This window comes from Paramisgurnus dabryanus, chromosome 14 (genome assembly GCF_030506205.2).
Source record: "Paramisgurnus dabryanus chromosome 14, PD_genome_1.1, whole genome shotgun sequence".
Classification (NCBI taxonomy): domain Eukaryota; kingdom Metazoa; phylum Chordata; class Actinopteri; order Cypriniformes; family Cobitidae; genus Paramisgurnus; species Paramisgurnus dabryanus.
Genome location: NC_133350.1, coordinates 14,102,124 through 14,128,867, shown reverse-complemented (window position 1 = coordinate 14,128,867; position 26,744 = coordinate 14,102,124). Strand labels below are relative to the sequence as shown.

General features: G+C 37.2%; 1 protein-coding gene across 5 annotated transcripts in view; it reads left to right on the top strand.

The window, feature by feature from the left end:
- The window catches only part of sox13 (SRY-box transcription factor 13), a 32,999-nt gene that overhangs the window by 378 nt on the left and 5,877 nt on the right, over positions 1–26,744 (top strand). Inside the window, exons 1-11 of one of the 5 annotated variants that reach the window (XM_065259197.2) lie at positions 20–36; positions 10,381–10,567; positions 14,459–14,675; positions 17,003–17,108; positions 18,377–18,463; positions 18,732–18,904; positions 19,002–19,070; positions 20,752–20,866; positions 23,005–23,081; positions 23,166–23,307; positions 25,469–25,590. In XM_065259197.2, coding sequence (XP_065115269.1) covers positions 10,476–10,567; positions 14,459–14,675; positions 17,003–17,108; positions 18,377–18,463; positions 18,732–18,904; positions 19,002–19,070; positions 20,752–20,866; positions 23,005–23,081; positions 23,166–23,307; positions 25,469–25,590 — 1,200 coding nt within the window. In that variant the 5' untranslated portion in view covers positions 20–36; positions 10,381–10,475. Of the gene's footprint in view, positions 37–1,649; positions 2,346–10,380; positions 10,568–14,458; positions 14,676–17,002; positions 17,109–18,376; positions 18,464–18,731; positions 18,905–19,001; positions 19,071–20,751; positions 20,867–23,004; positions 23,082–23,165; positions 23,308–25,468; positions 25,591–26,744 lie in introns of those variants that run through there. The other 4 variants (XM_065259198.2, XM_073811866.1, XM_065259200.2 and 1 more) reach the window with 4 other exon arrangements.

Here is a 26,744-nt window from a genome sequence, read left to right as displayed (position 1 = left end):
TAAAGTTTTGGGAAGCGCGCAGGTCTTTTGGAGTTGGTAAGTGCGCAATGGCGCTTCGTTTGAAACTTTTTTACGCGTCGGGCGCGCGCGTTTGTAACGTGACATGTAACAAGCAAAGTGGAGGGTTTTATTCTAACGTGGAGTGATAAACACGATCACATCCTTAAAACACATGGATGAGCTTTGAACGCTGTGTGAGCAAAACTGTGCCGAACAATGTTTTTTCCATGCCAAAAAAAGTATTGTGATGTGATTATAAACGCATTCAGGGAATCATTCATCTTTAATGTCCATTAAAATACAGTAGACAGTTCATTCAGGGTAGCCTACAATATGAATTGATTGTTGTTATTAAATTGTATCCATGATGACAGGGCTCAATAGGAAATTATACAGGCTGGAAATCATTCATACAGACTTTTTTTCACACCAGATGTATTACAGACTGGCAAGACTTACAAACATTAATTTAGACTTTTTTTGTCCTTATAAACAAGATTAATGTGTTTCTGTATGAAATTAGCAATGCAAAGGACAAGGGTTTAATCCTAGGGAACACATACACATACATATAAAAACCGTATAGTTTGAATGCTTGTTGCTTTGAATGAGAACATCAGCCCAATGCAAACCAATTTTACATCACCCATGAGAAAATCCCCTAAATCTTCTGTTTTCATAAACTGTGTATTGTTACTTTTGATTTGAATGGATTTACTCGACTGTGTGTTTACTTTGTGTGGACTTGTTTCTGAAATGTGGACTCTCGCTAAGAGCCGCCATTCAGGCATTTGACAGGTCTGACAGATTTTCTGTGTGAAGTGAACTCTGTCGAGGTCTTCCAGAAGAACCAGAAAGCAGAACCCCTCGGGGCGACTCAACTGTGGCGCAATCTGTGAATAGGTGTTAGGCTTTGATAATGAGGTCTAAGTAGACGTCTTATTTTCCTCATCTGTGCGTGTATGCTCGAGTAAACCTGCCATTCCAGCGCAGGGAGTGTAGGCTCGGAACTTCCACATGAGTTGGGCACCTGCGATGGTGGTCTCGGTGGCCGAGTGCTCGCAAAGCTGCCTGTCATTTCATTCGTGCTTTTCTTATGTTTACTCCATTTTTTTCCTATCCTGATCTTGAAATTATAAAATTATGATTTTATCTCCAATCCTATCCATTTTTTTTTAAATCTCCAGGCCTATGCATCTCTTTGCATTTGTGTTCGAGAGGAAAACCTGATTGTGTCAGTGTCCGGTTTATCAGATTGATTTTCATCAGCGCAGATGCTTCTGTTATATTGCTTTGAATAAAAGACAGACTGAAAACATGTTGTTTAATAGCTTTTAGCATCTGTAGGCCTCTTCTCAGCTTTGGCCAACTCAAATAGTTGAAAATTCAACATTTTCCATTGGCAAGCCTGTCTGCAATGCTTCTGGTCAATGACTTTAATGTCATCTATGATGTTTCAGTGTCAATGCTTTAATAGTCGGATATTTACACAAACGAACAGGGTTTAAACATCAAATGTCAATCATGCTTTTACAGAAAGTATAAATAGTACAGGTAAAAACTTTGACAGATGGACACCGGTGACATTATTTCCTTTCGGGTACTGTAGGGTTTAGCCAGGTGAACAAAAGCCTAAACTTTGACCTCGTCTGTTCGACTCACATTGTTTCATGTGTTATATTGAGCTGTGGTTTGATGAGAGAGAGAAGCGACAATAGGTTGTTAAGTGAGTTTTTCAGCGCATGTCACAACATCAATGAAATCAAACAGAGCGGCCAGAAAAGCTCAGGGTGAATAAAGGGTCCGAGCTTTGCAGCTGTCCATCACATCATCTTCACCGATTGTCTGCTTGTATGTGTAGTCGAAGGTCTTGGTGTTTTTGGGCCGTGTCTAAATGTAATTTTCTCTGAATGCAGTCCGTTATCTATCACACTTAAAGTTGTATATTATCGCCGTGTGTATAATTCCTTAGACATACTTAAATGTTTTTGTGCATGCGTGTTGAACATTTAAGATCGAGAAGATAGCAAACCGTCTATAAATAATTCTTAATATTACGTTATCTTGTCCGAAATGGTAGAATCTCTTTCCGCACGTGAGAGGTGTCAATTGGAAAGTGCCATTAGGGTTTAACTCTTCGCCTACATGTTCCCAAAAACCTCCAGTTCCTCTTCCACCTACCTGCTTTCTTCACTGTCAGATGAAATGAGTTCAGACCCACAGCGGAAATAAGACGGGCCTCCATTAAAACAGAGAAAGTTTTTTGCACAGACAATATAACACCGCACAACAAAACCAGCATCACTCTCTGTTTGTTTTAGCAGAACTGTGAACATCTGCTTAAGGTAAGACTCGCTTTTGTTAAGAAACTTTTTGCATTGCGTAAAAACATTGCATTAGATTTGCAGGCTTTTATTTTGTATTTAATCGACTTATAAGTTATATTGCATTTTATTTTGTTTTGCATTTTTTATTTATATCTTTATTTTTGGTGGAGGAGGGAGGTTATGCAATATATTATATCATACTATATGATATTATATGATCTTACAGCTATCCGTACCGTAAGTGACTTTAACTCGACATACCAAACCGGTTTGCTTTGTCGTGTAATGGCTGGACCTTTGAATGTATTTTTTAAATGTGTATTTGTTCTGTAGTATCTTCTCAAGCTGATTAAACTGTGATGGGCAAAGAGTTTCATGAGGTTCAAGCTGGGACTTGATTTTGATTTGAAGTGAATGTGCAGGTTTGGGTGTGAGCTTCAACAAAAGGCCTCGCGTGAAGTTTTAGGGGCAAATTGCAGGGTGGATTAATTGGCCTGCATTCATAATTGTTTAAATTCGGGGAAAAATCAAGTTGAATGAATTGAACATTTAAATGGAGACAGAAAGAAAAGCCAAATGTAAAGGTGCTATTCAGATCACATGCACGGTTCATATGAATCTAGATTTAAAGTTTTGCGAATTTAGAATAGAAAAGTAGTGACTTTAAAATGACTGTAAATTATTATTTTATTTATTTATTCCAAAAAGTATTTTGATATAATGAACGACTCACATGTCTTACATCCGTTTGTATTTGTTTTTAAGGTTGTGCATGCTACGCCCGAGTAAATTTCCCCCTAAACTTTACAAAAAGAAGTTTCCCTCCAAATCTCTTTCATCTTTCTGATTCATTGCTTTATAAATCATTTGCACCAGAACAGTTAGCAAATTTAATAGCTACTTTATATAATGTTCTTCTGAATAATGCCTTTCAGCAAATTTTTGCTTCATTTGTTTGTTTGTCACTGTAAAAAAAAAACAATATTGAAGCCATGCTGAACGTTATTTGTGTTCCTCACGGTTGAATAATTAATAACTGTCGTTTTAATACAGTAAAGCCACTTTCACTCGTAATGAATATGACCAGGAAATAATCCTGCAGTTATTTGCATGAGTCGCACAAACCTCCCCGCTGTCAGCGCTGTGAACACGGCACAGTTGTCCTGCGGGGTGATATTTTAATAGACCACCACATGGCCTCATGATTTAATCCTTTACAAATTAATCAAATATGGTTATATATTAATTTCAGCTCACAGAGACACATTGCACTCTATACCCTAAATATGTTTTGGTTTAACCAGTTAGTAATGTGTTCATACGGTAAAAAAGAGATGAATAAAAACTTTTGGTATCTTGTTTTCAAGTTCTGAATTTGCATCATTTACAGACTTTTATATTTTGACCCCCCTTTTGAAAACACCTCGATTTTTACAGCGAAAGAGAAAATAACAAGATGGTTTCTTCTTCGATAACCTCATTTGAGTCATTGCTTACAGTACATACAGTCATCGAAATGTATGGTTCACAACTTACAAGGAAAGCTATCGTTATTTAAAGCCGAGAAAGCGTAGGGGGATCGTCGTAAAAAACTTTGATTTGTGTAACCTTGCGTTTTCACCGCGCTGATTTTATGTAAAATTGAATTTAGATGCCAAAGCATCATTTTCGATGTGGTCTCTCGGTAGTGGAAACTTTGAGTGTTTATGTACTATAGGTATTTTTTTAAGTAAGTCTGCGGTACGTGATACATATTATCATCATCATCCTTTACGTTCATCTTTGAAACCTTTCTCATCCGAATGTCTCAACCCCAACCACAAAGTTTTCATGTCTGCAGGGAAAAATGCTGAAAATGACTTTATTATACTAACTTTATTAAGCGAGCTGTGTGTTTGTGTGTCGTCTTGCCGTGTTGTGTAAAAAGTTTAGTGAGCATGTGTGAGATCTTATCAGAAAGTGAGATATTGCATATTGATGTGGCTTTTAAAAAGCAAGCTCAACATTTGTTGGCAGAGACTTTTTCCAGTTGCCCGTTTCCACCCAACTTTCTGTCTGCACGTTTGTATTAATATTTTTTTTTATACGATCACAATCTATTTTTTGCCTGCAGGTGATCATTTTAGCCTTTGACTTGACGTTAAGGGCATGCTATACATGGTTTTTCCCTTCAGTTCCTTCTAATATTCCATCATATCCTCCTTTTCTTCCTCCGTCATGCCTTCTTTTCCACCTTTGTTTCTCTGTGAACTGTTGTTCTCAGCCTCCGTCCAGCCGTGTGGTGCGTATCCTGTTTTTGACAGCAGGAGCTCACGTGTTTCGTCCTGGGCCGGTGAAGTGACCGGTGGGTTGGGTGGAAGGCGCGGGGTCTCAGGATGTCCTGAAAGGTGAAGGTTTCATCTTTTCTTCCTGTCTGGATCCTCGCGATGAACGATGAACTCATCTGTCTGCCCATCTGAGAGCGCTGCCAATGCCAAGTTGTACTGTGTTTGATTCAGAGCGGTTTATGGTTGGAAGCTTTTGCCATTTTGTTGAACTAACTGTCCCTTTAAAACATTTTGTTGATTGAATATTTACCATTTCACATACAGTACTGTGCAGAAGTCTTAGGCCACCATCCCAGACAGCAGACGGCTCTGGGCCGGATCTGCACCGGAGCTGCTGACTTTGGCGCAACTTCGGTGTGGATCCGGCCCGGAGTCACGTTTAGATTTGTTTGTTTTTTTGACCATGTATAATTATTTCTCAGTCTTTTTATTAGAATACAACCAGAAAATACAGAAAAAATATAAGCTAAAGTGTCTATAAAGTCTTCAGTGTGAGCTTCTCTTATACTTCAGCAATAGCAGGAACCTGCAGGATCTAAATGAAACAAATGACTTCAGTCTCATCAAAAGAGTTCAAGATGTATTTAGTGCCAAAAAAGATCACAAATATTGACTTTTACCAGAAGACATTTTCTTAAAGTAGTTTTTCTGTGACATAAATATGGATGGTCATTAAAACTTTGCTAAAGCTGGTGGTGGCCCAAGACTTTTACACAACACCGCAAGCCTTACGTGTCGTGAAGTGTAATTTAAAGGATTAGTCAATTTTCTTAAAAAAATCCAGATAATTTACTCACTACCATATCATCCAAAATGTTGATGTCTTTCTTTGTTCAATCGAGAAGAAATTATGTTTTTTGAGGAAAACATTCTAGGATTTTTCTCATTTTAATGGACTTTAATGGACCCCAACACGTAACACTTAACTCAACACTGCAGTTTAAAATTGCAGTTTCAAAGGAGTCTAAACAATCCCAAACGAGGCATAAGGGTCTAATTTAGCGAAGCGATTGTCATTTTTGACAAGGGATGTAGTTTCGCATACATCATCCTTGACCTCTTGACGTGATGACGTGTTACGTGAGGTCGCGCTGGCGCGTCACATGACCGGAGGAAGAAGAGAAGTTGTGGTTTAAAAGTGCATATTTTTCTTTTTCTTGTCAAACATTACAATCGTTTTGCTTGATAAGACCATTATGCCTCATTTGGGATCGTTTAGAGTCCTTTGAAACTCGTTGAAACTGCAATTTTAAACTGTTACGTGTTGGGGTCCATTAAAGTCCATTAAAATGAGAAAAATCCTGGAATGTTTTCCTCAAAAAACATAATTTCTTTTTGACTGAACAAACATTTTGGATGACATGGTGGTGAGTAAATCATCTGGATTTTTTTAAGAAAATTGACTAGTCCTTTAAATTGTTTTAGCTTATTCTCGATCCCTGCTGCTAACCGTTACATCTTGACTTTGGCCACAATACCAAGACCTGCGGTGGTCTAGAATTACCTGTTGTGTTCATAACACAGAGCGGCCTGGTCTGGTCTCCATGACAACCAGGCAGATGCAGAGCCCCCTAACTCGGTCACGGATGCACCGGTTCAAGGACGTGCCGGTCTTAAGATTATGACGACGTTATGATCTATATCTTTAAAAGATATTATATAACACAAAAAGAAAGTGGTCCCTCTGATTCAAGTGTGCCAGGCTTAGAAAGCATCAGATTTTAATGTCTTTCGTCTTTTTGTCTGTCGTTGCCTGAAGTGGGAAGGTTTTTCTATGTGTGTTTTTTGTGCAAAGGAGCCCTTCACTAACATCTTTTCTTCTCTTTCTCTTGTTATATTTCTTTATTCCTTGTGCTCCGGTTCTTTTCATTACCCCCTGCTCTCGTCTCTCAGATAAATGCCACACTAGCGTTTCACTTTGGCGCCACAATAACCGGACTGTTTTAGGCCTGGAGAGTCACAATGAAAGCGCTGCTTTTTAACCTGCACTTCTGAAAAGCACGAGGAGGAAAAGCTGCGGCGGCCCGCTCGCCTTTTCTTCTCGTCTCCCCCTTCTTTGTGTGTAGTGCGTGGTCGTACCATCGTCCTCTTTATACGTCTCATTTGGAAGATCTCAATAGAACGTGAGCTGGAAGGGTTTTTTGTCGGGTCGTCTGCATGCAAAGTTGCAAATGTGAAGTCTTAATCCACGTTGATGAGCTTGCATTAAGGGTGAAATGAAAAACAAATATTGAAGATGCTTTGGGTTAGGGTTGCAAGAGGGGAAAAGTTTCTGGTAAATCTCTGGAAACTTTCCATGGGAACTTTGGAAATATTCCAAATTGGAAACACTTATTATTTGGCAATTAATATAAACTACATCATATACAAACATAAATAAACATTTTGTAAGGTAATAGTCCCATTAATGTTGATATCTTATTTTCTGGCTAGCTAGATAGGTTAACTGTATAAACATATTTTTGTATTTGCTAGTTAAACTATAATACCATAGATCAAATATATTTATTTATTTATAAATAAGTTTTATCATCAAAACTTACTTGACTTGATGTAGTCCTTGCGCTCATTGTGCCTGGTATAAATTCAAGTGAAATTGCATAAAATTTACTTGTTTAAAACAAAATTATTCTGCAAGATATTTTTTAACCTCTCTGTTATAGGCACAATTTTCCCCATTAATTCCCAGCCTTGAAAATTCCCAGATTTTTGCAACCCAACTTTGGTTAAGGTCGCTTATCAGATGAGCAAAATTGTTAAGGCAGATCAAGAATCCTGATTGGTTCACGTGCTCATGAGACGCCGATTTAATAACTTAAATGGTTACGCTGCTAATATAATAAGCAGTAATCTGTTTCTGAAAGAAAAATATGAGGATGTCCTGAATGAACCCCACTGTATGTAAATGACAAGTCTCTTTTTCCTTATTTCCTGGAAAGTATATGAGACAGTTTGATGGTCTGATAGCTTTAACAGGGTATGAAATAAAACAATAGCAGACATTTGCTTTCATAGCTGTCCTTGAATTTCCTAAACTATATACAAACTCTGTTGATTTGCATTGTATTTTCCTTTCCTGCATTCGAAAAACAGAAGATGGGTGCATTTAATGTGGGGAGCATCAGGGGTTGTCCCGTACACGGAAGAGGAAAGACCATGAAAAAGAGCTGTTATTGTACAAACTTCAAAACTTTAGAGAAAACATTTGCTTGTTTTTCATATGAGAGTCTGGATTGCGTCTCTTGTGCAAGTTGATTTGCCTATAGACTTGCCAGAAATTTACAATAGGTGAGGCGGAAAAAAAATACTACCATGGACATTTAGAAAGTAGTGTAGGGTTTCATTCATGTACAGTTCCAATAAATAAACTACAAAAACGAACAGTTATTCAATCATTTGTATTACTCATGCATAGAATGCATCATAATGCATTGTTTTTCTCTTCAAAAGAAATGTTATTCAAGACCTTTTTGTTATACCTGCTTAGTTTTAGGCGTTTCTTTTTGAAAGGCGCCGTATAACACACCCTATATATAATTGACAGTGTGACATTCTCATGTCTCATTGATTTAATTGCTTTTGTTTGTTCTTTTTGAAAATAATTTGGTCTGTTACGCAATGTTTTTCTCTTTTGTCTCAACATTCATCAGAACGAACCGCAAGTTTTTTTTTACTGAAGTTGTTTTTTTACTGCGCTAAGCTTTATCAGATGATGTTGATACTTACTTTAAAGGAAACGGCAACATTATTCTTGCTTGATATCGTAAAAATGACAGTGATGTGGCTGAAATGAATGATCAGATGCCTTACATTTTTGTTTTCTCCAGAAGTCGTGCAGTTGAAATATTTTTCACATTAGTTTACTACAGATATGAGGAACTAAATGGTGATGTGCATCTTTAAGTGACGTTTTTCCAGAGAAAGAGACTGAATCACATCTCGTATATGATGCTGGGTGACTCAGACGTTTGTGCAGTTTGTCACCAATATATAAAAGAATAGTTTTAATGCAAACTGTCATAAAATTTTGATTGTTTTATAGATAAGTTTATATAATCCTGTATAGTTTCATTTGTATATTTTTTATTTATTTTGTAACTCTTCCTAGCCGCCATTTCAACGTTGAGTCATTGTTGAATCACTGTCAAGAACAAGGTTGAATCAACGTTGAATTACCTTTTGATTTTGCAAATAGAATCAACGTTGAACAAAGAACTGGCATTATTTCAACCAAATTTCAACGTTGATTTTTAGGCATTTTATTAAACCTTTGCAACCGTTTACCATTAACTACTATATCAACATTGTTTCAATGTTAAAACAAGAACTGACATTATTTCAACCAAATTTCAACGTTGATTTTTTTGCATTTTAATAACTGCTTTGCAACTGTTTATCATTAATTGTTATATCAAAATTGTTTAAACGTTGAAACAAGAACTGACATTATTTCAACCAAATTTCAACGTTAATTTTTATGCATTTTAATAACCCTTTTGCAACTGTTTATCATTAATTGTTATATCAAAATTGTTTAAACGTTGAAACAAGAACTGACATTATTTCAACCAAATTTCAACGTTGATTTTTAGGCATTTTATTAAACCTTTGCAACCGTTTACCATTAACTACTATATCAACATTGTTTCAATGTTAAAACAAGAACTGACATTATTTCAACCAAATTTCAACGTTGATTTTTTTGCATTTTAATAACTGCTTTGCAACTGTTTATCATTAATTGTTATATCAAAATTGTTTAAACGTTGAAACAAGAACTGACATTATTTCAACCAAATTTCAACGTTAATTTTTATGCATTTTAATAACCCTTTTGCAACTGTTTATCATTAATTGTTATATCAAAATTGTTTAAACGTTGAAACAAGAACTAACATTATTTCAACCATATTTCAACATCGATTTTTAGGTATTTTATTAACCTTTTGCAACCGTTTACCATGAACTGTTGTATAAACATTGTTTCAAAGTTAAAACAAGAACTGACATTATTTCAACTAAATTTCAATGTTGATTTTTGGCATTTTAATAACCCTTCTGCAACCGTTTACCATTAACTGTTATATCAACATTGTTGCAATGTTAAAACAAGAACTGACATTATTTCAACCAAATTTCAACGTTGATTTTTATGCATTTTAAAAACCCTTTTGCAACTGTTTATCGTTAACTGTTATATCAACATTGTTTCAACCATATTTCAACGTTGATTTTTAGGCATTTTATTAACTTTTTGCAACCGTTTACCATGAACTGTTGTATAAACATTGTTTCAATGTTAAAACAAGAACTGACATTATTTCAACCAAATTTCAACGTTGATTTTTATGCATTTTAATAACCCCTTTGCACCTGTTTACCATGAACTGTTATATAAACATTGTTTCAATGTTAAAATAGGAACTGACATTATTTCAACCAAATTTCAACGTTGAAGGTGGGTCATACTGTATGCCTGCTGGGTTGTATTTGTGTTTTGTTAGTGGTCAGGGCTGAGAAAAGCAAATGTCATGAGAAGGAAAATTGGAGCACCAGCACAATGTTCATATTGTCCGATTGTGTTTCTGGATATTCCTCAGTTATAGTTTTACAATGTTATCCAATCCTGGACTGTGTAAGGTAGTCAGTGTAAGGTTAGTAAAGAGGCAAACATCATGCAAATACAACTGTTTGCTTCACTATAGTGCATGCTTTTGTGACCGCAGCGTAGTACATCCAACACAGACAGCGGTCGGCACGGACAGAGAGACTCCGTCTTCATTGCCGAGAGGGTTGTGTCCACCATCATCCATTTCACGACATGAACTGCTTCTCCAGTGTCCCACACTGGCCAATCAAGTGGTTTCATGGAGTCAATCTAGTGAAGACGAATGCTGACCAGACGTTCTTGAGGTTTGTAGACCGCCTGTGTAGGTCAAGGCTGTAGTGTATTGTATCTTTGTTAAGAGTACAGTTACCGGCAGGTGGGTTGGGAAGCCGTCTTCGAACAGCTGATCGGGCTTTGTGTCGCATGCTTATGGTCTCCAAGCTTATGGACGTCGCTGCTTTTAGCAGGAGATCCAGAAGTTCTCACCTGTCTTGTCTTAAGGGAAACCTGCTGTCAACCAACGCGTCTTCTCCGTTCACATGCATTGCTGGTTTACAACAGGTGTTTGTAAAGTTAGAAGGTGTCTAATTGCCAAGTGTTTTGTTTTTAAACCCGATGTGTTTTGGAAAAGTTTAAACTGGTGTTATGTCACAGCAAGTCTTCCGCTCCTTTAATGACGACTTGTCGGACAATAACTTCTTTGGCGCGCACGGGCTTGTTCTTGGCACTCCTGAAAGTTTTGTTTGACTTTTATTGACATTGTTTGGAAGCCGAACTTGTCACAATGTGAAAATTAACCACTTTATTGCCATCATAAGGTAGAGTTAGAAACAACAAAGGCGACTTGTATTTGCATCAGAGGCGTGCAGGACCGACTGTAAGGCCAACACGTTACGACTCGCAAGAAGACGTGCGCTAAGCGTTTATTCTCACGCGCCCGTGACCGTGGGAAATGTTTGATTTTTAGAGATGTTTTAGCTCAAAAGTACAGATGTTATCTAAGGTGATGCTTTTTAAACTTACGGCGAAAGACTTTGTATGGCTCCTCATCCAGATAACAGGCGAAAGTTAATGCGGCTCGTCTCGAAAGACTTATCATCAGTTTCATGGTTAGTTATTTCTGCCTGGTTTTGCATGCGGTGACACAACAACACGAATTCATATCACGACCCAGACGACACATGCACATTTTGCCCAGAGTCAGGATTAAAAGGGATTACTAACAATAATGTCAATGGAAATTTTGTTTTTTATTTACGACAGAGCTGTTTTTCTTGTTTTGTCCTTATAATGCATGTAAAGTTTAGGTGCAGCTTATTCATCTATGTACCCAAATGTTGCCAGATGTGCAGAAAAGACAATCAGATTTTCAATGAAACGTTGTGTCATCATTTACTCAACCTCATGTCATTTCAAAACTGTATGACTTTCTTTTAAAATGTGTCTCCGAATGTGTCTGGTCTGTGTATTTATAATAATGGTGACCACACTGCAAAAAAATGACTTTCTTACTTAGTATGTTTGTCTTGTTTTTAGTACAAATATCTAAAGATTCTTAAATCAAGATTTAATTTCTTAAAAAACAAAATGACCTAAGAAAATAAGTCAAAAAGATATACAATTTATGTGAATTTGTATTTAAAACAAGCAAATAAATCTGCCAATGGGGTAAGAAAAATCTTGAGGTTTTCTTACACTGCAAAAAATGACTTTCTTGCTTAGTATTTTTGTCTTGTTTTAAGCACAAATATCTAAAAATTCTCAAGTCAAGATGCATTTTCTTGATGAGCAAAATAACCTAAGAAAATAAGTTGAGTTTTGAGACAAAAAATATCAAATTTAAGTGAATTGAACAAGCAAAAAAAATTGCCAATGGGGTAAGCAAACTATTTCTTAAACACTTTTTTTATCCACAAATTCACTTATTTGATATTTTTTGTCTCAAAACTCGACTTATTTTCTTAGGTTATTTTGTTCATCAAGAAAAAACATCTTAATTTAAGAATTTTTAGAAAAATACTAAGTAAGAAAGTTGTTTTTTTCAGTGCAGGACTTGAAATAAACCTAGGTGACATATGCGCTATATTACTTTGAAACCATGCAACAAGACTTAAATCTTGTAAATCTCACTTGACAGCTATGGTCTTTCATTGTATAGAAGCGAACGGCTTGGAGTTTTTCCTGTAAATGATCGTTTTGTGACATAAATGTTAACCAAATTCATGTTTAGTGTGAACTGCCCATCTAACTGTATCTGTTATCCTGTTGTCGTACTGTTTATCATTCTTATCATAAGCATAAAAATCCTTAATCTTCTCGAGCCTGTTTAGATCTTGGGCCATTGCCATTTTTTTGACAGTCAACCCCCCCACGCAAATAGCTGGGATTTCTCCAGAAGTACAAGTGCATTTTGAATGAGCTGACAAGTTCTCGCTTCCTGCACCTGGTTTGCGGATCAGTGCTCCTCGACTGGGGAGACCAGAATAACTTCAGCATCGTCACAATAGGAACTTCATAGCAGAGACTTCTTGCGAGTGTTTATTTATAATGGCTGTTATTTTAGACGCTTTCTTGGGTGTACGGGGGAAGGAGGGAGTCTCGCATGTTGATCTAAATCTGTTGACGTGGGAAGATCTTTGCTTTCTACTTCTTTAAGGGCACTCAGAGAGTTTTGCCGAGGTCATTTATTGTTAATGAGGTTTTAAAATGACTTTAAAAGTTATAAGATCTCTAATCTAAGTCTGTTTCATTTATGCACTTTCATACACTTTGCTTTTATCCAAACCTGCTTCCAAAATGAAGTCTCTGTATTTGCTTTTTCGTTTCCCAGTCAATGCAACCAAGTTGCTCAGCTCACGTTTGAGTTTAAAGCTTGACCTTTTCTGGCTCGCTAATGTAAATGTACAGGCTGCTTTTGTGCTTTGAAAGTGGATGAAAAAGTACAGGAGGAACTGGAATCGACCCAGTGAGCGTTCCCTTTTTTTTTTGCCCTGCCACGGACCGTCGGCACATTCCGTTTGTATTGTTATTCTGCTGTGTTTCCTGCCTATCGCTTTTGTCTGTGTTATACCCATTGTTTGAACTTCCTTTTGTTCTTTCTTTATAACAATGGGCATTATATATATACACACACACATAAAGAGAAAGGAGAGAGAGAAGTTTTCCCTCCTATTTATTTTCTTCAGGTTGACTAATTTTAATTTCTGTTCCTTCAATCCGTTCATCTCACTCTTTATCTTTTCCTCTTGTCCTTCATTGCGAGCGGGTTTGGCGTGCCACTCGAGACGACTAGATGCTTGATGGGCACACAAGAGTCTTGCATCTGTTTTCTGATCGTGTGTTGATGGACTCGAGCGGCTCGCGCGCGCACACACAAATATCTTTTCCCCACACCGGAGCCCCAGGGACTTGGAAGAAGTGGCTTTGGTGAAAGAGTTTGAATGGGGCGGCCTGTGTCTGGAGCTCACAAAAACTCTACTGTTCCCTATGCAAAACAGTCAGCTGTGTTCCCAGAGTCTCTGTGCTTACCAGACGGCAACTTTTTATCCTTGACATTCTGACAATGTGAAACGGCGTTCGCAAAACATATTATGCAATGTTTGATATTTATGCATTAAATGGGGCAAAAACGTAGGGCGGGACTTGATTTTCATGCTTCCAGAATTGATTGGATTGGGAAAAGTGGGTGTGGCATAGCATCATTAAGCAATGCGATTGGGAGGAATGGATTAGAAAAATAAAAGTGCTCTCAGCTAAAAAGAAAAGTTGTTTACATTTTTAGAAAAACCAAAAAGAGTTTTTCCTCCTTAAAATGCAGAATTAAATTTCAGTTTTTAGAAAATCTTTTTCATCTAAATGTAAAGTTTTTCCTTTGCATTTTTTGTGTACAGATTGGTATGCAATCCTTGTTTACATGGATCCGCATAAAACTACTAAAAACGCTGCATGCCAGGCTAGTAGTTGGCGATAATATGCATCCACATAAAGTCACCATTTTCACAAAATCATGTTTTTGTTGTTTTCACGGTGCCAATAACGGTATCATTTTCAGAAACTCCCAAAATGCTGTTGTTGTAAATGAATAGCTAACACAAAGTTTTTTAGTTCAAAACGCTGTCAAGTAAATGGCCAGGGATGTTTATAAACTGTTAAGGGTAATTTGTGGTTTTTCTAAATCTAAATCTTTGCTTTTGCAGAATGTGTGAGCCCAGTCCACCTGCTGTGCCTCCCCATGCCAAGGGCCATGTGACCATGGTGGGTGTCGGTATCAAGCTCGAAGATGATGAATTTTCTGGCCGAGGTGTCAACAGGGAATCCCTGCAGTCCTCTCCGGCCTGCGATTGGTCAGTTCGAGGGTCCGCTGAAAGAGACGACCCCGAGAAGTCAGGTCCTCCGAACTGCCAGTCTCCTTTGGTATGATCCAATGTCCCTGGAGTTTTGTGTGTTTATGAAGCGTTGTGATGTGTAATGACATGATATAAGTCGAGCTATTTTTGACCCGGTCTTAACAGCACATCATTCACGCCTTGAGATGCTGAAACACCACAGATCGCGGTTTACTTCATAGATCATGTTTAAAGGGACATTCCACTTTTTTTTTGAAAATAAGCTCATTTTCCAGCTCCCCTAGAGTTAGATGTTTCATTTTTATCGTTTTGAAATCCATTCAGCCCATCTCGGGTCACTTTTAGCATAGCTTAGCACAATCCATTGATTCTGATTGGACCATTAGCATCGCGCTCAAAAATAACCAAAGAGTTTTGATATTTTTCTTATTTAAAACTTGACTCTTCTGTAGGATATACAAAGACTGAAAATTAAAAGTTGTGAAGATATGACTATGACTTTAAATAGGAAAAATATTGAAACTCTGGTTATTTTTTTGTGCGATGCTAATGGTCTAATCAGATTCAATGGATTGTGCTAAGCAGGGTGGCCATTCGTGCCAGTTCCGCCGGACACGTCCCGAACATGTTTTCGGGTTCGTTCTCCGGAAGTGGCGTTTGTTAACCGCATACGTCATCAAGGTTTAATATTTCAGGTTCAATTTCAGAAAAGCAACCATTACATTTCAAGGTAAGAATGAAACCATGATTGTATGTCTTAAAAGAAAAAAATCTTAATTGTATTTTATGTATGTATTTTAACTGAAATGTGAGAACCTCGATGACGTATGCGGTCGAGCAACGCGACTTCCGGAGAACGCACCCGAAAACATGTTCGGGTCGTGTCGGGCTAAACTGGCATGAATGGCCACCCTAGTGCTAAGCTATGCTAAAATTTTTAGCGCCAGACCCGGAGATCAGCTGAAGGGATTTCAAAACGTAAAGAATCAAATGTTTAACTCCAGGGGAGCTGGAAAATGAGCTTATTTTCAAAAAAGTGGAATGTCCCTTTAATTCTTTATTGACTAATAACAGGACTTTTGCTGTCAGACGATGACTAAGTTCCAGATGTTTCTCAGAGGACCACAGGATGCAGACATCTCTGAGATATCATTTACTTTAAAGCGACAAAGCTAAAAAAAATCAAGCTTAACTTTTATTCATAAAACAAATCAGAAGAATACACAATACAAATACAGAACTGTAGCAACTCTAAAGCTTTGTTCAATCATCTCAACAACCGGACGAGACGTTTATAGTTGATGCGCTCGCTGTTGCACTATTCTTTAAAAAGACAGGGGGCGACTCAACCAATCGAGTCCAAAAACAAACACAAAGAAGAGGATAGGAAAATCTCTTTTTATAAATATAATGTTTTTATGAAACAAACAGAACAGAAATCGCAAGCTTTGTATTTCATTCCTCATCCAGTGGTACATTCAATAGAAATATAAGCCAATAATTCTGAATCATGCGTAAAATAATTTGTTTTCAATTGCAAAGTTTACACACTTTACTTTAGGAGTGTAAGATAAATAATATATGATTTGTTTGGCATGGTTGATTAAACAGATACAGAATCGCCTTAAGGTCGGTCATTTTTTGGATTGCCACCCAAGGCGCACGACCGCCCACTTCATGTTGACGTCATTTTGTCGCACACACAATTGCACTCGTGCAGACGAGGCTTAAGGAGAAAACTTAATATAATATATATTGTATATAATTTCTTTAAAAATATAATAAATAAATACATATATAAATAGTTGTAAGGGGGGAGGGAGGGTCTAACATAAGAAAAACATATTCATAAGATTGAATTCAATTTTAATTACTTTATGAATGATAGTAGATCACTTTTCAGGTTTGAGGAAATCCACAAAGGGCTGCCATATTGTTTGAAATTGGCGTTGGGATTTAGGCTACAGGGAACGCATCTCCTCCAGTTGTATGACTTCAAACTTGGAGGGTCTGATGTTTTCCAAGCGTAACTTTTTGTAAATATCATAGATAAAATAGTTGATTAAATGGTAGTAATCGACTACCCAGATAACAGTGTGACATCACGCACTCGGGGCATTCCCTCAAGTGTTATCTATGTAGTTGGTTGTCTAATGTCCATGACTTGATATTATCTGTATATGAAAATATAAAGAAAATATGATATACACAGAAAGGATTTTTCACAGCGATGTCATTTTTGGCTTCCCAAAGAATCTTTCCGTCAAAGATTCTTAAAATAACCATTTCTTTCTTACCCTATATTTTAAGAGAGTTGCTGCTTATTGTGTCATACAATGTGATGTGCCTTTAGTGAGTGTTTTTTGACTTTATAATGTGTTTGTGTGTTTTCAGGAGAGAGTTCCCAGTAAAGAACGTCCACGATCACACACACCTGCCGGCCAGGATGGAGGTCACAGAGCCTATGACAAAAGTGATGGCAAACCCAGCGTCAATGAGGGTGAGCTTAACATAAACACAAACCGACTCGAAGCTGTACGTTAATGTGTTACTAAACAACATCTCAAGGCCGTGGTTTCATGGACATTAAAAGTAGTTTTAAGTTTTGTATTGTGTTGAAAACCCACGCGGTTGTACTTTATAATGGAAGGATTTATCCGTGTCAATATCAGCAATTAGATGTGGATGTTTTACGTGTGATCTGTATTAAGAAGGTTCAAGTTTCTTTTATTGTTTATTCACAGCTCTCAAGTCTTTCTCGTTGCAATCACATTGTTTCATTCTTTTTCTTTCTTTCTTTCACTATAACTGAGGTTTAAAGCGCAAGGTCATCTTACTGATGTAGAAGAAAAATATTTTCTTCATTTTGGTCTCTTTGTATCTTTGATGATATCCACTCTCTAGCCATTATATTTCTATTATCCAACTGGATTATATATAAATCATTGAATGGATATTTCTTTTTCCCTTGAAAATAAATTTCAAATAACATTTGGGTCCATAATATGTGACCCGTGCTGGCAAAATGAGTTAAAGATTTGTATAAGGTTTAAAAACAAAATCACCACATATATAGCTTAAAATCACTGGTAAAATTTATTGATTTAGTGCACACAGTCAAAGACAATATCTATAGGAAAATATATTTTCATCGTTGTTTCTTCTTTTATTGTTTGATTGACATTGAGACCGACAGTTTTAGGATCTATGCAAGGATCTTAATGGGCTAATGTTACACATAACAGATTATATCTGCATAAATTCTTGTCAAAACAGATATATTGCGTGCATCCGTGTGCATGCTTTGGATCTGTCAATCAGCAAGAGGAAGATGTTTTTGAGTCCTGCAACTCTTTTAACATCAAGCAAGGGCTGCACTTTATTTTTTATTCCAGCCAGTTTTAAAATCGACAACAAAATGTCAGATGTGCATGTGGATGGAGACGCATCTTTGTATAGGTTAAGCATTTAGGATGTTACAACTCTCAGAAACATACAAATAAAGATCATTTTAGGTGTTTAATGACTATTCAGAACATTGGGATTGCTAGACGAGGGCTTAATGTACTTATTTTTTTTATAAACCTCAATTTCGACCAAGTCAATGTTTATACTTTCTTTTGCCTATAGCTCTAGACAATGCACATTTTGCCAGCGCAGGTCACATATCATAAGTGTGTTTTATAAAAGCATTAAGGCATTTAAAGCTATGCTATATTGTGAACTTAAATAGCTCTTACAATCAATTATTTACTTTATTTTTTTTAGTGATGCCCACAATTGAAAAGCTATTGAGTACAGACTGGAAGGAGAAGTTCCTGGGGAAAGGTCTTCAGAGCAACATCAATCTGAAAGGTAAATCTAACTTTAAACATCTATCACAGATCACATCTAACAAATAAAGGTCCATCCAGGAACCATTCAGAGTTTATAGACTTTAGAGAAAGCATCTGTGGATGTTGAAGGCTATTTATTGAAATTATACATCTCGGCAAAGAACCTTTACTTTTAAGTGTGAAACTCAAAAAAGTCAAGTACAGAGATTTAGTTGTGTGGGTTTGGTAAAACGTACATCTCGCATTCGAATCTCGCCTGAATCCAGCGTGCACTTGTGTGTCTGCAGGAACACCAGAGAGCTTGGCGGAGAAAGAGCTTCAGTTGTTGCTGATGATAAACCAGCTGTCGGGTCTACGCGAGCAGCTCCTCGGTGCTCATTCAGAACAGAGGAACATGGCCGCTCTTCTGCTGGAGAAACAACAGCAGCAGATGGAACTGGCCAGACAACAGCAGGAACAGGTGAGATGAGTGGATGGAGAGATCATGTCGATCCTTCAGTGAGATTTGAAAAGCATTTGATTTCCTTTGGTTTTTAAATGTTGATTCTTGGTTTTAGATCGCCAAACAACAGCAACAGCTCATACAACAGCAACATAAAATCAATCTACTGCAGCAACAAATTCAGGTGAGGCTGAAGACACTCAAGCAGATATTTCCTCAGATCTCCTTTTGTGTTTTATAGTAGAAAGAAATAAGATCAGACTGATGTGAGAATTTACTTTTGTTCAGCCAATACTTTGTTATAAAGTGACTTTATGTGAAAAATATATTTTTGGTAAATGATTTGATAGATGGAAACTTTACTTGCAGTGTAATCTGTTAACATCAGTGCCGAAAAAAGTGTCTGCTGCAAGTGTGCAACTCACATATGAATTGTTAAAGCTCACATAACACGCTGTTTCTGCATTTCTGATGTTAATCTGGAGTCCCTATAGAGTAGTATGACATCCTTTATATCTCCGAAGAGTCTTTAGTTTAATCAGATTTATAAAAGAAAGATTAGCTTTACCACTTCTTTCCGATAACGTACAAAAAAATGAAGAAGGAGGAGTTACTACCGCGGGAGGAGCGAGTACGAGTCATGCAACACTATACAACACTGTTTAACTACATGTTCGTGTCATCTATATAATAAACACGCACCTATTTCCAACATAAAACAGAAGTCTTACTTACCGCATGCAACTCATGACCCGGTTGAGACTTTTCAATGAAATCCAGTGCATCAAACACACACGCAAAACTCCACTGCTACCCCGGATAATAAACTATATCCATTGTTTCCATAAGGCTGGCTTTCTTCTCCTTACATTCAAAAACACACATCTTCTTTCGTGCCATTGTTGAGTTTTGAAATTTTTTTGAAATTTATTTGAAACAAAGCTGTCGCATGATGTGATGTTTGTAAGTTCTAGCGTATCCGGCTGATTGACGGGTGGGCGGGGTTTTCCAGGGGAAGTGTTTTCGTATAGAAACCCCTGAAATGTCAGCTGGACCCATAATCGAAAAAACTTTCCGAAACTTTTACGAACCCTGGCAAAGTGCATTCGGCACATAAATACTCTGTAACACGCCCAACTGCTTTTTTGACACTTTGCCCTCCTTTAGCATGAGGAAACAACTCTATAACTGTGTTAATAAGTCAGAATGCTTGAAATACCATTGAACCACCCCTTTAAACCATTAGCTATGTGTCTGGATCTGCCAAATGCAGCATCTATGTAAATATATATCTATGGTCCGAGCTGGAATGATTGAGTAGAGGCAGGGAAAATTTAGCATATATGATTGTAGAAAAGAAGAAATAGAAAAATGTATTATTATTATAAATATATTATTAGGAAAAACGTTTGTATGTAATGAAAAATATTGTCTTAATATTTTTGCAAAGGTCTCTAATGGGGCGTACACACCAAATGCGAAATGAATGTTTTGCGCAAGTAGATTACATACAAAGTCAATGCAAAGACGCAAATACATGCTAACTTGACGCAAATTACGCAAAATGTGTGGCATGATTGCTGCAAAAAGATGTGCTATTTGCCTAATAGTTGAAAAAATATTAAATTCAAGCTAAAAATTTCCATCCCGTGAGTAATCTAGAGCGAGGAATGCAATGCAATGCTTTGCATTTGGTTTGTATGCAGCATTAGATGCTTTTTTTATATTTTTGCTCATTTGCATAGATATTAATTTTTTTATAGGAGATTTCTACAAAGAATACGTTTTAAATGTCCGAAATGAATTATCCTTAGTAAAGCAAAATAAAAATTGTGTTTGCTTTAACATTTAACCCTTTTACCCAGCAGGTAAATATGCCGTATGTGATGATCCCCGCCTTTCATCCAAACGCCCAGCCGATGCCCGTCAACTCTGATCCACAGATGGGTTTACCGCTGCAGCCCATCCCCTGCAAGCCAGGTGAGCCAAACCTGAGCGACTGCTTTTACAATAACAGTCTGTTTAGATTCAGCTTATCTGTTATCATCAGATCAATCTGTCAGAAATCCTGAAGCTATTGACGTGTGTTTGCTTTTACGCCCTGCGGCGCGAGCTTATCGCCTTTCGTACATGAAGTTAATAATTACTACATAGCAAACCAAGCTGAAAGGGTTAATTTGCCATTCCGTGCTAAAGAAAACCTAAAACTGGTTGTTCCTGAATGCAGACCTCTGTTGTAGTGTTGGTCTGTTTTATAGGTTTTGCATGAATTGATGGTTTAGTTTCCGTCTTTGGACTTCTTGTGTAAGTGAACCAGAGTGATTTCCTCAAGCACGTATAGAAGAAGGTTCTTCAATAGCTCAGGGCTGGCCATTGATTCAGAGTACGTATTGATCGTGTAAAACCCAGAGCGAGTCCTTTGAACGAGCGCTCGGTGCCGTACAGTTCAGACGTCAGTGCTATTGAAAGACTCTTGATGTACATGAAGTTCATTTATTTAGAAGATGAAGGGCGGATGGAGAACAGCGGGTCGAGGGTACGCGCTAGCTGAATAACAGTGTGCTAAACACAATCGGCTCGTCTTTGTACGGAAAGTTGAAGGCCAGGTCTGCAAGAGAATCTGAACTCCGCTTTTATCCGGCTGATAAATTCAACTAAACATGCAGTTTGCTGTCTTTATCCATGTTGTTATATATTATATAAATATTGAAGTCTTGTAAGGTTGAAGCTTTTGCACATCTACCTCACATGCTTCAAGTAATTCACTAACTGCTTTTGCTAACAAAATACTTTAAAAAATACTTTTTTTTAACTTTTTGTACTTGATGACTACTTTTTTTACGAAATGTGATGATGAATGGGTTAAAACAAAACCCTGAAGCCACCTTTCCACTGTATAAAAGTCATTAATTCCCTATGGAGAGTCGCAAAGGGGCTCCGTGAGGTGACGACCATCTGCGGTTGCGTAATGTTCGGATTCGTTTTGAGCGTTGTGTCTGTTAAAAATGTAATGCGATAATGCCTCTTTGTTTAAAGGTGCAGTGTGTAAATTTTAGCGGCATCTAGTGATGAGGTTGCGAGTTGCAACCAACAGCATAGTCCACGGCTCACCCCTCGCTTTTGAAATACATAGAGAAGCTACGGTAGCCGCCACCGCACAAACATGTCATCGTTGGAGACAACTTGGTAAAAGGTCTCCTGGGCCGTTAGGGCTTCTGTAAAAAAATGGCAGCACAAAATGGCGACTTTTATGTAAGGGGACCCTCTGTGTATGTAGATATAAACGTCTCATTCTAAGGTAATAAACACATAATGGTTCATAATGAAAGGTCTTTATACACCCCTGATAGTTTTGTATATTATTTTGCATTTCTGTCAAAAGATCCTTCAAAAAATTACATACTGCACCTTTAACTTTATCAGTAACATTTGAATCCTTTACAAACGATTGATTACTGATAAGTAATAAATTATTAATTTAATATTAATCGACATAAATTATTTTGAATCATTTAATATTCTCTCCAAAAATATTGGCGGTCTTTGTCATATATGCATAGCTGTTTATTGTTTCATTTATTAGTATTCATTTATTTATTCCACTATAGTAAATATTTGTAAATGGGCTTCTTTATTTTGTGGCACGGATTTACAATGAAACTGAAATTGCCAACAACTGCCTCTAGGGGGCGAACTCCGGCAGTCTTATCTGAATGTCGTGTACAGTGGAAAGGCGGCTTAAGACCAAACTATAGTTACTGTATACTTTAGGGATGCACCAATTTTTTGGTCTATAATTGGTTTCGGCAAATAAAAGCAATTTTTCACAAACAACCAAGATTGGGGCAGAAAAATGCATCTGAGCTCATACTGTGTGATTTATTTCCAATTTGGTCCAATTATAATTCCAATTATAACAGAATTGCGGTTTGTATGCTTTGCACTTTTGTGATTTCACAACATAGTAATTTGTAGGAGTAAAAAGCTAATCTATCGCTATTTATCTGAGTTTGCATGATGTCATTCTAAGTAATCGATTATCGGTATTAGCAAATAGATTTTGTATCTGTGCATCCCTTGTATACATGTATGACTTGTTTTATTTGTTTTTTTTTCAGTGGAATATCCCATGCCGTTGCTCTCTAATCCCCATTCAACCCCCATCAAAAGATCCAGTGGTGGAGTTTATCGCCAGGTACTGTGTTCTCTCTAGCAGTTCATCTCAGGTATTACACTTGATATATTTATTGTTAAATGTAACAATGCATTTGTGCTAAAGGACACCAGTCAACCCCTCAACCTCACGGCTAAGCCCAAGACCCCAAGTCCCCAAGCGCTGGAAATGGCCACGGCCCACCTGCAGACGAGTTACCGGCCCAGAGATTTACCCCACAGCCCCCCACGATCTGCCCTTAGCCTGAGTATGTGACCCCATATCACTCCAACACATCCAGTTGATGTTAAAATGCTGTCGTATGATTGAAGTTGATTTGACTTTTCTGTCTGGTATTGATCTGCCATCCTGCATTGTGACTGTAGTATTGTTAGGATGATCAGGATCGATTTTCTCCTTGCTTTGTCACAATGAATTGCTTTCTTCTTTATTGCCATTTAGTTTAGAAATGATGTTTGATGGCACAGGTGGTACATGGAAGTTGATATAGAGGTTGTTAAAGGACACCTATTATGCAAAAATCCACTTTTACAACGTGTTTGGACATAATGGGTGTTGACAACCACCCTACAATAAAAAAGAACTTGGTCCTTGTTTTTTAATCCCGATTGAACCAAAACAGTCTCATTAGACATGCGGTTTTAATTCTCTTATCAATGTGAGGTCACATTGATAAAGCCCCGCCCACTTACAGTCCTTCATTACCATAGTTGCCACCCTCAGTGAGTTGTACTCTGTCCACTAGATACTATTGTCTCAGACTGTATTAATCAGATCTATTTGAACTGAAAGAGCTCACTGTCTGTTTGTAAGGAAGTGAGGAGCTGTAGCTCATTTGCATTTAAAGGTACAGACATTAAAACAGTGCGTTTTTGATCCAACCCAAATATGGTCATTTGGACATGCTATAATAAATTATCAGTGGGGTATTTTAAGCTGAAACTTCACAGACACATTTTGGGCTCACCAGAGACTTATATTTCATCTTGTAAAAAGGCCATAATAGGTGCCAGTGATGCGCGGGTCAATGTATAAACAACCCGCACCCGATCAACTTTTTCATCTAACCCGCCCGCAACTTGGACTGATAAAAAATACAATTTATTTATATTTATAAATATAAATAAATATAAATAAATAAATATATATAAATAAATATAAATATATATATATATATATATAAATATAGACGGTTTCATCGGACGCACGTGATACACGTCTGGATCCGAACTTTTCTTCCGGTTTAGTTTTTTAAATGGTCTGACTAGTTGCTTAACTGATCTCTTGAACAAATGCCTTGTCGAAAATAACAAATTTTTTGGTTTGCCAGGTAATCTATGTGTTGTTTTTTGCTTGTTATATAAATACTTTGTTATTTATTCTTAGCGGAGTTTACCGGAAGTTACGTGCGGACCACGACAGCCCCTTGTTTATGTTGTTACTGCTGAAACCGCCTATATATAAATATATATAAATGCATATAAATAAATAAATATGTATTATATTATTTTATATTGTACCCGACCTGCTTACTTGCCCGCATTTCTGAATTAAAACTAATAATTGTTTTTTTAAAGAGTTAATTGGCATCTTTATTTCAAACAACCCGACCGACCGTGACCCGAATATTATTAAAAATATTTTTGAATGACTCCCATTCATTTTGGATCAACCCGCGCATCACTGATAGGTGCCCTTTAAAATTCCCTATCTTTGAACTTTCAAATGACACTTAAAGTGCAAACAGTAAATTAGTTTGGATTAAATGCTAAAATTGAGATATTGAGCAAATGCATTACAATTTAGTCTGCAAAGCGGTCGTCTTACTACGCTCGCGAAAGTAAGCCTAGCTTATAATAATTATTTATGTGCCTCCGATTTCGCAACAAATCAAACGTTAGTTTGATGTCAGTTGAGTCGTCACTCGTATGTAAAGTAACCTGCAATTTTTGTTTTAAACAGAGATGGCGATAGAGAGGCAAAAGTTACGAATTGCACCTGTAAAGATGTACAAATATTTTTGACATTTATTGAAGCAAAACTACTATTTTGTGAAATGTTTTCCTTGAAAAAAGTGTAACAATACTCATTGATTGTTAGATATTAGGTTGCAAAAACACGTTAAAGTGTGAAGGACTCTTTGTCCACTTTAAAAGGTTTCTCACGCCCCTATCCCAAGTATAAACAGCAGTCGTGAAAACCTGTTCCCCCTTTAGACTTCAACCCCTGAGAATGCGTCAACACCTCAGATGTGACTGTTCGTCTTAAGCCTTCACACAGAAGATCAGGGTCTCCTGGAGATCATATTCTTGAGACAAAGCCAAGTGCTTTATTTGTGCCTCATAAGACAGCGAGGGGTAAATGTATCTTGACCTTGTCTAAAGTTTCCTTTCTCTCTCACTCACCAGGCTTCTTAGGAGAGGGCGATGTTGTGACCCAAGCCATCCATGATGCCCAGCAGCTGTTGCGTGGAGGACAAGGCCCGACGGGCCGAGAGAGAGAGCGCGAGAGGGAAAAAAATGCCAGGCTGGTGAGTTTACGTCTTACTCCTCGTCCCGGTTCCTCGGTGACACCTGGGACCTGCTGTTTGTCACCATGGGCTATGACTCAAGGCCAAATGCGTCAGGGCGAGATCGTCCCTTTTTCAGAACACCCACTAAGACACGAGAGAAGCGGGAGGGGGGGGGGTGTCAGGGTCAGTTTTGGATATTGGCTTACAGGGGTGCATGATATCGCTTAAACAAGGGGTGCATTCCACTCCCAGCTGCTTATAGATTTCGCAAGTGTTTTCGACCCATTGTGCTTTTTTATGTACGTGACAATTGTAGAAAGCCCTCAAGTCTATAGGCACCTGTTCAACAGCCACTTGATTCTCCTTTTAAGTTCAGTTTAACCGCAGTGAGATATGACAGTGATTTCTCCTTTTGTTCTCGTGTGAGCCGAGATTTGAAGCATTCCAATCAAACCGGTTTTTACGGCGTGAATATGCAGGTCGATCGAGAACAATGAAAGGGGGAAGAATTTGTCTTATTTATTTTCGCACTTGTTGTGTAAAAAAATTGTATAGTTAAAGATCAGAGTTGTCCCCGAGGCCTGTTGAGTTTCCCAGTTTAGGTGTGGCCCACATGCTTTTGTAACATTCACCTGCCTTTGTTGCCATTATACAAACATTATAATAAATGAATTGAGTTCTGACTTGTTGTTTTGTTTGTTGTGTTCTGTTTGAATGTGACCCCGTCTGTAAAATCCAGAATGAAGTCTCAATGTAATCATGAGATTTGGAGCATCAAAGTTTGATTTTTGCATTGATTTCAATCTTTGTCATGATCTTACTCAGTCAATATTAAAGATTTATATATTCACAAAATGTAATTTACATTACATAGGATTATTTTATGTAGAAGACAGCCAATCATAAAAATGACTTTTGATGGGTTTTTACCGGCAGGCCAACATACATGAATACAGTGATGCATTATTAATAAGTGCTAAGGAAAAGATTGAGATTGAAAAAATACCCCAAATAAATCTACACTGAAAAAAATGATTTTCAAGAAAAAAATTCTTAGTATTTTTGTCTTGTTTTCAGTAAAAATTCTTAAATTAAGATGCTTTTTCTTGATGAACAAAACAACCCAAGAAAATAAGTATAGTTTTACACCAAAAATAAAATTTTGTGCATAA